Source organism: Alligator mississippiensis, chromosome 4, assembly GCF_030867095.1.
Source record: "Alligator mississippiensis isolate rAllMis1 chromosome 4, rAllMis1, whole genome shotgun sequence".
Taxonomy (NCBI): domain Eukaryota; kingdom Metazoa; phylum Chordata; order Crocodylia; family Alligatoridae; genus Alligator; species Alligator mississippiensis.
The window spans coordinates 186,418,477-186,431,359 of record NC_081827.1 but is presented as its reverse complement, the minus strand read 5'-3'; the positions used below and the strand labels follow the sequence as shown (position 1 = coordinate 186,431,359).

Sequence of the window (12,883 nt, the reverse complement as noted above, 5' to 3'; positions counted from 1 at the left end):
ACTTTATATCTCATGCATTTTTTTTTTACCTTAGCTAATGTACATATGGAAGTTGCAATACTTGGACAAAATTTCATACGAATCGCTCTTAACTTCTGAATGAGGACATGATTTCCAGCCCACAGGCTTTTGGTTAACTTCAAGGTAAGAAGTCACATGCATGCCATGAATTGTATGAAAAAAGGCTTGCCTCCCATTCTGGGCATGCTTGGCAACACAAGTATATCTACTTCAGTACTATATCCTCTCCCATTTCTACTTCCTGGGAAGATTCAGTCTCATCACACAAAGGACAGATGTTTGCCTAATCTACAGGAAACACTTTTTGTTCAGGGTAGATTTTCCTTCTCTCTCTTCCCTTGCCATTGTACTGGTCTGCTTCTTTCCTGCTTTACAGAGCTGTCCTGGCTGGGGCACAGGCTTGGAACAGTTGGGAAGCTCTGACAAGAGACGGAAGTGTTACATGGAAGAAGTGTTTTGTCAGACTTGGGTTTCTCTACTTTGGAAGCTGAGTTAAGTGAATGTTTATTTGGACTTGCTTTCTAGTGCATTTCAAGCACCTAATTATAGAAGTGAGGAGGAGCATTTGTTGAGAGGGTTTGGGGTTTTTCTGTAAGATCAAACAAAAGTTACAGATACGTTAGATCAGGGCATCTCTGTAATGTTTTCACATAAGCATGCTACAGTACAGCCCTTCCCAATACATGCCCATCATAGAAATGAGACCCTTGAGGTGCTCTGCTGCTTCATGTGCACCAGAGGAAGAGACTTTGAGCAAGGTGGTTTTAAGATCTCATTTCCAAGTTGAGATGTTCAGAGTGAGAGCGGGTGGGTGAGGTGTAGGCCTGGGCAGATCTAGGAATGCAGATGGTGTGGTACATCATCACATATAACCACCCATTTTTCTTTAGTTAAAAAGAAATGTAAAAGCTTTAGTAATATGCTAGGGGCCTATGGCTATATTATTAAATTTTAAGATTCAATTTAAGCAAAAGAAAAAAAATCTGTTTTGGAATGTGCATTAATTTGCTATATCATATATTATGTATAACACAACAAATTAGGCAAAAATCAAAAGTTGTTTCATTAGTCCTATAGTCATTAAAAGGACATGTACATCTCTTTTTCAGATTCATAAAACAAAATCTAGCTTTCTTGAGCATCTTGATAGCGCATCCAATAATTCACTAAAAGTTATTTCCATGCCAGAGTTAATGTTTTTAGCTAGGAGGTACATTTCTAGGAGCAGCTAAACAACAGCAGAATTGCAGAAGAAAGCATAACTTGATTATTAGAACCATTAAAGACCATTATAAGAGAGAGAAAGGCATTAACACCTGTGGAATGAACAGTTCAGAAGGAATCATGCAGATTATAATGAGTTATAAAGGCAATTGACTGCTTTGCTGCTGCTTGACTAGAAATGCTGCTGCCACAGCCAGGTTTTTGATTTTAAGAACTTTTGGGTGGATCAGGAATCAAAGTAGGGTGTGACTGCATCACTGCACCCACTTCCCCCCCCCACCAGATCTGCCCCTGGATATAGGGGAAGACTGCTGAATACCAGTACATCTATTGGACAGACATACCCATAAAGGCCTAATTTTCATCTACAGTGCAAAAAGAAACAGGAAGGTGAGAAGGCAATTTCTGCTCACTTTAAGTACTGTTTGCACTCCTACAGTTGCAGAAAAGTGACTTGGTGTAAAGGAAAATAAAGAAGAATCTGACTATCCCACAATGGATGAATAATCAAGTCAAAGAAGGACAAGCTTGAGAGAGTCCAAACAAGAGCCACCCGTATGATCAGAGTCTTACATAGCAAGCCACACTAGGAAAGGCTGTGGGATCTGGGACTCTTCAGCCTGAAGAAAAGAAGGCTGAGAGGGGACCTGGTAGCAGCTTTCTGCTACACTAGGGGAGTACATCAAGGGCTCTGGGAACAACTGTTTTACACCGAAGGGGAAAACTGAGAGCAATGGCCACAAGCTCCTGGAAGACTTTCAGGCTCAACATTAGGAAAAAGTTCTTCACAGTCAGGGTGTCCAGACTGTGGAATAAGCTCCCTCCAGAGGTGGTGCAATCCCCTACCCTGGAAATCTTCAAGAGGAGACTAGACAGTCACCTTGCTGGGGTCACCTGACCCCCACTTATCTTTCCTGCTTGGTGCAGGGGGCTGGACCCGATGATCTTCCAAGGTCCCTTCTGGCCTTACAATATATGAATCTATGAAAATACAAAGAAGTTACTAGTGATTCATGGTTCCCTCCTGCACACCACCCATTTTTCATGCTGGACAGTGTTTCCTATTGCATCTTCCTGGGTCAGAGGCAGGTTCCACGGAAGACGGTTTTAAATGATTAATTATTTGTGGTGTGAGCACACTCATGTGCTTCATGGTGGCACTGCTGGAAGAAAACCATTTTCCCTCCTACCACATCAGGCATCTCTGCTCAGATTTTGCAATCCTTTTAAGGAAGCACATCATGTCACTGGAATCTGTTCAACTGCCTGCATTCCAGCCTGCACACATGGAACTGATTGCTGTTCAGCTGGGAGAGCTTCTGCCAGCGCGGCCAGACCAAAAATAACTCAGTGCAGTTCAGAGCCCTTTGCAGCAGCAGCACAGCTTTGTCTGTAGTCACTTTACATTTACTTCATAGGGCAGATGGTCCTGACTGATCTTGTGGATACATTAATTATTTCCACCCATTCTTTACTTGCACCACCATTCTATTTGTTCTGCTTGTGATCTCCAAAAGCAGCTGTTTAGCAAATAGAAGCAGCTCAGATCAGGGATCATAGATATTGGTCTTTCCCTATTCCTAGCTTTTTCCTTGGCTGTGGCCAGAACGAAAAACAAGGGAAATAGCAATAGCTTCCCCCAATGGAAAAAAAATCTGTGTCCAACTATCTTTTCACCATCAAAAGAGAGAGAGAGAGAGAGAGGATGACTTTTGTTTTTCTAAATACTGAAGCAGAAATACAACAGCGCTTACAAATATTCATTAAAAAGCTTTCCTAGGAGGAAAATTCAGTAAGTTATCTGTGAATAATGACCATTTTTGAGCAGAACAATGATTTGGGACACAGAGGAGCCGAGATCAGTTGCAGGTTCTGCCAGAGACCGTCATTTTTTGACCTTGGCAGCTCACTTAATCTCATTGTGCTTTCGCTCTTCTACTGAAAAATAGGCAAAATAGTATTTTATTTCTTCCATCCTTAGCCTGCGTTCTTCTTTTAGACTTTAAAGGGAAGGGACTATCGCTTTTGAGGTGGTTATACAAGAGCCCTGATCTCACTTGAAGGCAGCCATCCTTAATATAATGCAAATAAATATACTATCAGCATAAGAATCATGCTCACATAAGGACACTGTCATGTATTACCAAAACAGACTAAGAGGAAAATGTATCAGTGAAAGCTTGTCTTCAAGCAGTGTTAACTGAAACTTGGAAATTCCATTTCTCACTTCAAAACTTTATGGATAGTTCATAAAAGATTATGAAGATAAAAATATAACCCCAGGTTAAATTAAAATTCTAGAAAAAAGGTTTCAAAGTTTTCAACAAAGAGTCTGAAAAAGAGCAAATCCACAAGATTTTAAATGCATTTTCACTGCAGTTTGTGTCAAAATGGAGGTGATTTTGAAAAAAAAAGTTCTCTCCCTTTTTCAATATAAAAATTTTCCATGAAAAAAAAAATGTCTGAACAGCTTTATTTACTATGGTTTCAAAATGAAAGTTGCCCACTAACCCTCAGTAAGACCAAAAAAAAAGAGGTCAGACTGGTTTGTAAGTCCCCTGAACTGTACCATGAATGACAGCATTGTAAGAGGCAGTTCTCTATTTATATGCACAGTAGTGGGTCTAGATGATCTCTTGAGGTCCCTTCCAGCCTTATAGTTCTATGATGATACAGAAAGAAGAATCCAAAGAAGTGACTGGAAGATGAAGAGAAAAAAATCCTGGCAACAAAGGAAATCAAGGAGAGGCACAGGTGATACAAGAGGTGCTATATTGGAGTCCTATCCACTAAAATTTTACATCCTGGACAACCTTCAGTTTTCTTATTTTCCCAGTCCTGCATTCAAAGAAGAAAGTTCATCCTTTAATATCAAATGGCTCCTGCACCATCTGTTATGAGTTGTGATTTTGTCTTAAGATCTAAACTATCTGATGTTTCCCCCAGCCCCAAGTCTTTGATGGTGAGAAGACAAAGATAAACACTGAACTTAACTGAGATCAAAGCCAACCTCTATCAATATTTTGAAACCAATATTATGGGGAAGCCAAGGCTTCAGGTTACAGAAAGCATCTTAGTAAAGTGTTACTCACAGAAAATCCTGTGGTCTTAGTATAATTCAGGCAGATTCTATACATCTGTGTTTATCTGTTAGGGGTCAGCATTACCCCGAGACCAGAGCAAGAAAGATCTTTTGAAAGGTGTTACTAATCACTGACATTCCTCAAAGATTCAGCACGACCCAACATCCTTTATCAGCCAGAGCTTCTTCCCTTCTTTCTTATGAGGGGTTCCAGGTAAAGCTAATTCTATTGGCTCTATAAAGCTTACTGGCCTCATACACGTCCGACTGAAGTGAAAGGGACTCATCTTACTGCCTTTAATAAGTATAGTGGGAGTACAAAGGCAGTCATTTGTGGGAATGCTGAGACTGAGTCATGTCAGTGATTGGTAACGTTTAAAAGAAGTCTTCGTCTCCCTATTCATTAATCCAACAGTAGATATCTTCAGCCCTGAGTAGCTTGAATTCTAAGAGCTCTGCTTATATTCACACTATGTGTGGCTGTCACGGCGGGGTCCTTCAGGAGGGCCGTGATCTCCTTGAGGTCCCTTACTCCGTGTCAAGGCCGGCCCAAGGCTCCCTCTTATTCTCGCCCGCCACGACTTTGATGTTTGGTATATGTTGGGAGGCTGCCTATCACTCCCTGGGCACAGCTACTCGGGACCTCTGTCCCTGTGTGTTCCTGGACCCCTGTGGTCTCCCGGTATGATGGGTGCTCCCCAGGAACCCTAGCCTTATGGGCTGCGCGTGGCTCCTACCTCCCCTGATACCACGCCCCAAGCCTCGCAGATGGGATAGACATTGTCCGGTCACAACACGCCTATGCCCATTTTTGGGCCTTCTTTACAATAGGCTAGTCCCCTCAGGGACGTCCTCTCTGCCCACCGGTCTTTTGGGCCTACTACCCTCTCTGGTACGGGCTCACCGTGCTGCTATCCCCTTTGCGGACAACCGCAGCACCTTGCCCTTCTCCTGGGGCGCTGTGCCACTAACCCCTTCCGTTGGGGTCCACCGCAGCACCCTGCCCCTGTCCTGGGTTTTCCTGCGGTGCAGGCCTATCACCGGGTCCACCACGCCTGTCCTGGGCTTCTTAAACATTGCCCCTCTCGGGCTCCTCAATAATGCCCTTCTCTGGGGCTGGGGTCTATGCACCCTGCAAGTGACGCCCTTGCTGGCATCTGTTGCGCCCGTCCTGGGCTCCCTAATATGGCACTCCCCCTCTTTGGGTGTTGCTGTGCCCACCTCGGGCTTCTCAATAGACCAACATGGCTCTCCCCCTCTTTGGGGCTCGCCGTGCCCACCTTGGACTTCCCAATAAAATCACCCCTCTCTCTGGGGCTGGAGTCTACGTACCCCGCACACAACCCAGGGTCTGTGTTCCCCGTCTGCAACCCACTGGTTGCACCCGCAACCCACTGGTTGCGCTCCTCGCCGCCAGTTGCTCCTGCACTGGCGCGTAAGCTGCGCCTTCACTGGCACTGTGAGAATAATGCGCCCTCCTAGCGCTAAACTGCACCCTCACTGGTGCTAGGGCACCCCACCCCTATGGGGTCCCTATGAGGCCTCCTCCAACCCCTACAGCCTCACCCAAGCCTCCGGTTGTAATACCAACACTAACCAAACAAAACACAAACCTTCTGGCTGTAACGTAACTCAAGGCCGCCTGGCTGCAACAACATAACTCCTGCACCACAGAGCCACCATCCTTCAGCCTGCTCAAGCAGTCCTGGCATCTTAGCCCCATGAGCTCCTGCCTCTCTGGGTGCTGGCAGGGAACTGCCAGCCTAGCCTCAGCCCTGGGCTTTATAAAGGCCAGGCCTTGCCCCCTTCTGGCCAGCTGATCCTTATCAGTTGCCCTGGCAACCTGCAGCTGTGCTCGTTATCTCCGTTGGAGCTTCTCCTCTGGCAGCTTTCCCCTCTCTAGGAGCAGGAGCACCAAGGTGCCCTGCGACAGTGGCATATGACATTTGTTTAGCATGAGACTTGCCCACCTCTGGAAAGAACTCAGGTTCTACGGAAGAAAAGCACCACATTAGGCCTGAGCACTATTATTATTTTAACAAACCATTTGCATTAACTAGTGACAGGCTGAGACAGCAGAACAGAGGTGAGCCATTGTGTCTCATCTCATTGTCTCTCTGGGACATCACTTTTTATGGAGTTGTCTTCAGCTCCCTTAGACGTTGGCAAGTGGCCATGGTTGTTGATCTGAAAACTACGATACTGAGGCACTGGAGACTTTTTTTTTCATTAGTAAGAAGGAAATTGAACAAGATGGTTTTGATTAGAGTCCAATACAAGGATCACGTTTTTAATTTAATTAGCCTGTGGAACTGGCTGAAACAAGATATAATTTATGCCTAAAGCTTGGTGTGATTCAAAAGAAGCTTAACATTTAGATAATAATAATAATAATAATATCCATTTGTGTGAGGTGGGGGAAAAATGAGGATGTACTAATCCCCCATGCTCCATGACACAAGTGGCCACTAAATTGCAATTATGGGTAAATTATTCTATAATTACATCGTTTTTCCTCAGAAAAATCTTCAAATGGCCAATGTCAAACATAATACATCATAAAATGAATCACTGGTATGATAGGCCTGTCAATTCCTATGTCTAGGACAAAACTGAGAATCCACCCTTGAGGATTTGAGGATTGGTCCAGGATCTTGAGGACCAGTCGAAGACTATTTTAGTTTCTGGGGGTGTTCATTTTGATCTATAATGCCCTTTATGATTTAGATCCTGTCTCTATAGCAAATGATGCATGAGAATATGGCTAAGAACAGCTTAAGTAAAATTGCTAATTAGAAGGTAATGTCCAAGAGCTGTTGTCAGGATATACTTCTATAACACACTTGGCTCTTGAATGTACCTTCCCCTTCTTGGTCCAAACAGTTGGGCATTTTGACATTTAGGGAATGGTGCCAGGGTGATCTAATCTTTCAGCTGTTTGTATGATGGATTTTTTTGCTTGGGTTTACTTAATTGATAAACAGAGAGCTCACACTGACTAGCTAGTCTGTGAATATGACAAAAAAACATACTGACAAAACTTGCAAATTCAAAGCCAAATAGCTCTGATTTTACCCCCCACCCCCACCTTGTCTTTTGCTTTTAATTTCTTCTCAACCTGAACACACAGAGAAATGAAATGCAGTGTTACAATGCGAATGGTGAGTATTGAAAAGATGAGGAAATTGCCTTTTGAACATCAAACTTTTCTAAGCTGAAAATCCATAGTACTACTGCTCACTTCGTATTCCTGCTGCTCTTGTAAAATGTAATATTTCATTTTATTCCTTTTTTATGTATAAGGATATAGGATGTGAAGTGTAGAAAAGTTAGCCACTAACAGGAGCTTTAACTTATAGAACTTACTAACATTTCAGGCCTTGAAGTCTTGGCCTTTATGCTGTGTTTAATATTAAAGTTTTGCTTTAAATTATAGCCAACCTGGGAAATTTTTATAAGTAAATTTAAAGTGGTTCTTAAACATTTTATTAGCTAGTATTAAGTTTATGGCATCTATAAAAGAAACCAGACTGCCTGTGTATACACACACACACACATATGCACACGAGCGTACACGCACGCACGCACGCACACACACACACACTTAATACAAGTATCTAATCCCCTTAATTTAAAAATTGGTTTTCTAATAATGAAATTCTGAAGGAAGGTCATGCACAGGAGATATTTTTTCTGGGATCCAGAGTTATTTATTTATTTATTTTGAAAAGCATACCTAAATGCTCAGCACTTTTGAAAATCAGAGCACTTAGAGCACATCTCATCTATGGAAGTAGAGAATTAAAGCAACTAAGCATATACTTAGAAAAGATACTTGTGTGGTTAAAACCCTAATCTAGGTGCTGGCAGACCCAGGATAAATGACTTCCTTTGCCATACAGGAGTGTGACCATGGGCTAATAATTAAGTCTTTCTGTACTGCAGCTTCCCACTGTAGAACACATATAGTAACATTTCTCCACTTTCCAGGGCCATTAGAACTTGTCCAATAATAGATATTACAGTAATAAGGGCCATATAAATATGCTAGATGCATCAAAATTTGCAATGATTCTGTTTTTTTGGACAGGCCTCTCTCTCACTTTTGATGTTAAACATATAATGTTCCTTTCATATGTGCTTTCCCCCCACTTGTTTTTGAACTGACATTGTACTTGAGAGCAAATGCAATATATTTTCCTCTCCTAGATGGAGCGCTGTCAGGACATGATGGTAGACTGGTTAAGGCATCTTGCTACATTAATGGGAGGTGTGAATTCAAGCCCCACTTTGGACTTGTGCAAAAGCTGCTGTCAGTCATCCCAGCTGTAACTAGGTATCTGATCATCCAGATTGGAGAGTCAATGGCCGCATGTCCCGGGAGAGAACAGGGGAGAGAGGACAGACCCGGGCAGTGTGGGGATGCCAGGCCCACTCCGGGATTCCCACTGGGAAGAGTGAGCAAGGAGCCAGAGGAGGCTTCTGACACCAGCTGCAGCAACAGCAGTCGGGAACAAACCACCAGCGCTGGAGGCGAGTGGGAAGCGGCTCCACCAGCCTGTGAAGGCATCAGCTACAGGGAAAACAGTGAAGGGCACACAACGGTCATCACCACAGCAGGTGGGAGTACTGGGGGCCGTGGGGAGGAGGAGGAGCTTTATCCATTGAGAGAGCCCCGGCAGAAGCAGACAGAAGGACCACAGAGAATCAAGGCACTGACCCTGAGCATGGGAGAGAGCCAGCCACTTGTTAGGGAATGGCGAGGCACCTGGATAGGGATGCTCCGGAAGGGAGAGAAACGGGGTAGCTCAGGGCTTATAGAAGGGGAAGGGAGGACTCAAGCAGGAGGTCAGCTCCCAGCCAGACCGTAGAGGACTCAGCACCCAGGGTCTCTGACACAAGGGACCTGGGAAGGGAGTCGTTTTGTGTTTTTCTTTTTGTGTTTCTTTTCAGTTTTTCTGTGCGAAGGGGTTGAGGGGCAGGAAGGCTGCACAAGAATAGAAGATATGTGGTGAACTCCATAGGGTGGCACATGGGGTCAAGGCCTCAGGGGAAAGCTCCCCCTAGACGAGTACAGACATCATGAGCAAGACCTGTGAACATACATAACTTAGGATGGAATAAGCAAATCAGCCTTGGAAGCCGGTATCCTGGGCAGGACAGAAATCGAGAGGCTCCATGGTAGTGGAAGAAGAGGTACATAGTCACGAAGACGGGACAACTCATTGAGGTGGCATGAGGATGGGGTGTAGGGGTGGCAGAGCCCCGCTGGTGACCACTGGGCCGAGCGCGCCGTAGAAGATCCCCGGGTAGTCTCCCCACCCCCCCCTCACTGGGAAACATTCAAGTCATGGCAGGCAAGATAGGGGAAGGCTTCCCGTGGAGGGAACATCAGCTCGGCATTTTGTGGGAGGCTGCAGGGTGTACATTCCTTAGTGCGCGAGCCAAGGCAGCACGTGACTGATTACTCGAGACCCGGCGATCACACAGCGCAATGTCATGTTAGGTACACGATTCCCTTGTGTGCTGTTGACATTACAAAGTTGTATGCTTTCACTACACTAGTTGCATGGACCCTTTGGCTTGGATGGACCTTGGATTTAGAAGTACTCCTGTCTTGTCTACTTTAGCGGGAATTTTCTCCAAAATTATTCTAGCAAAACTGAGTGGGAAAGATGGTAGCTTAATGGTCCAGGCTGAATATTGTCAACTTCATTGAAGCGAGATGTATTTGGATGGTGGCAGGTGATGACATTTTACAGCCCTAATTTTTAATCACTGGAGCAGATTAAGAAAAAAGTTCAATGAAGGAGGAGAGGACTATACACAGCTCATTTCTGCAATGAGTGGGATTTTTAAACAAGTATTATAAGGCAGTTAAACTGTTACCAGAACTGAGAAGCTTGTCAATGTTTGCCTAAGCTGTTTTGCTTGTACATGATTGTATATTTTTCTACAGTCCAGATGCATGACTGTGAGCCTTTTCCTGGATTTATGCCAAAGTCTGTTCCCTGTTGATTCACCTGCTCATCATCCCAGGGAACCAAAGACAGGTGACATGATATTTTTTATTTACCAGATTGCTCCTTTTGTGGCACTGGTTACAGACACTAGCATACTTTAGCTAGGCTAATGCTGCCTGGGCTTGTGGTGGACAATGGACTATGGATCCAGCTATTTAGACCAGGGATGCTCAACCCCCAACCCATGCACCACATCCAGTCTGCAGTGCCATGTCACCCAAGTCATGGGGCTCCCCACAGGTCTGGAAATTTGGCAGCAGGGAAGTGAAGGCACTGCTTCTCTCCTGCCAAATATCTAGACCAATGGGGAGCCCCAGGCCCTGCATGCTACATTGGACACCTGATCTCAGTGTACACAGCCAGGCGAGGGCAGTGCCAGGCCCAAGGGCCCAATCCTGGCATGCAGAGGTAGCCCTGGGCCCAAGGTCCAATCTCAGTGTTGGGGGCTGGGAGTGGGGTTCCAGGCAGCTGGGGCCCAACCCTGGCATGCAGGGGTAGGAAGGAGTGGCACTAGGACCCCTGGAGCCCAATCTTGGCACCACTGGGGCCAAAAGGTTGGGCACCACTGGTTTAGACTGTAAGCTCTTTGGGGGAAACTATTGTAGGTCTGTGTTGTCTGTGCCACAGAGCATGCGATACTTGATTAGACAGTCATCACAAGAATGTTCCTCTCCCTTAGAAGCAGAGTCCTGAATCCTCAGTTGGGCAACAGTGCAGCCATTTAAGTTACACTAGAAAACTAAGACATCTGAGATTCCATTCTTTCCTTTTGACTCAGTGGGTGCATCTACTCGGTTGCTACCTCAATGTAGCAATGCACTAAGGTGAGATAGCGTCTGTGGGCAAAAACCATGATGGCTGCAGCTAGATCACTGTATTGACCAACTCCCTTGTTATAGCACATTGCTATGGTGACATAGTGCCTAAAAATAACTGTGCGTGGCTGTTACTTTTGCAAGTACTAAAAGATAGTGCAGGAACAATGGCGCCATAGAGGCACATGTAGATGCACCCAGTGTCTTTTTTCTGTGAGGACAAGAAAATCATATTAACAGCAACTAAAATCTAATACAACAAATCCATAGACCCTCAGGAAAATAATCTACCTCTGAATAACTGAGGGACTCAGGACTGAAATGTTTTCTGGTCTACCTGAATTCAGGTTCTCTGTATTCCACTCAAAACCACTTTAATGTATAACAGCATGCTTGTCTGCAGCAATTCAGAAGATGACTGTTACAGGTTGGGATGTATGCACAGTACAGTTGAAAGAGGCACTTGTGCCTAACAGAAAAGAATAGACTTACCTCCAAGCTTCATTCCTGCGTTGGGATTAGAGCTGAAAAAGATGCAAGGTTATTGGTTGTAGCCGTGTTGGTCTAAGGACATAGGCAGGCAAGGTTCTTTGGGTAGATATGATATCTTTTATTAGACCAACTAAATATTTGGAAAAATATTCTTTGCAAGGTTTCAGGTACAAATACCCTTCTTCAGGCATAGGGAGATTTTGCTGGTGTTATGTGTTCTCCAAGGTAGAAAAAAAAGCTAATTTGTAACATGCAAGTCTGTGAAAATGCCAATGAGTGGTAGTTTGGAAGAAAATAAGTAGAGATGGGGGGAGGTTGAGGAGCAAATGTGTGAAGGCATATAACTGGTCAGCTGCAGACAGGTTACCTGGGGTTATCAGATGGCAGTCAGCTGGTAATGTGTCATAAATCCAATGTCTATAGTTAGTCTATTATTTTTTGTATCCAGCTCAAAAAGATGGAACTTTATGATCTGTTTCACTGCATGGTGCACAAAATAGCAAAGATGTGCAATGCTCACTCTGGGGATCTCCGAGTGGAGAAGAAAAGTTGAAGTTATATGGCATACTTCTAGCTAGCTGCTCCAGAGGTAGCACTATAAACAAGCTGTCCATAGCATCTATCTGAGGCTGTGTGTGGTTACAGCAGTGTATGGCTGGTTCAAGAGAGCTGGACACTAGGCAGCAGCTGCTTTAAGGCCATGCTTGTGTAACCCGGGTGCACCCCAGAATATGCTCCCCTCTCCAGCAGTTGCCTGATTGTTGGAAATGTTCCACCAATCACAAGGAGGATTCTCTGAGTTTGGAGGCACTGGGCTGCTATCAGTAAGTCTACCACGCTCTCCCCTGTGGAACCCTTCACTGTCCCTGGTGAAGGGCATATCCCCCAGGCTTGAAGATTACTGGGTCCATGAGGCGGTGATGGGCACCTCTCCAGGCACCCCAGGGCATCAGAAGTAAACCCCCTAACAGGTTGCTGATTGTGCTGGGGATGAGGGATATTGTCATGTGTGGTGCTCCATGAGGGTCCTGGTGATGTAGGTTCTCTATCGCTTAGGGAGTCCCCTCTGCTCCCCTGTAGAGATGGCAGGGTAGTGTTTTCTTCAGAACAAACCAGCTGAGTCCACCTTCCGCTCAGGCCTGCCAGCTGAGGCCTCACTTGGAGCACCTCCTGAATTCCCACCACTTGCTGGAGTGGGGACCCCCAAGCTGGGGAGGAACTCTATG

General features: G+C 44.9%; 1 protein-coding gene across 1 annotated transcript; it reads left to right on the top strand.

The window, feature by feature from the left end:
- Positions 1-401: 401 nt before the first annotated feature.
- On the top strand, positions 402-10,345 carry LOC132249893 (uncharacterized). Its single transcript, XM_059725553.1, has 2 exons — positions 402-512; positions 8,537-10,345. The coding sequence occupies exons 1-2, from the start codon at positions 464-466 to the stop codon at positions 9,196-9,198; spliced, it is 711 nt and encodes a 236-aa protein (XP_059581536.1). The 5' UTR covers positions 402-463; the 3' UTR covers positions 9,199-10,345.
- Positions 10,346-12,883: the final 2,538 nt, after the last annotated feature.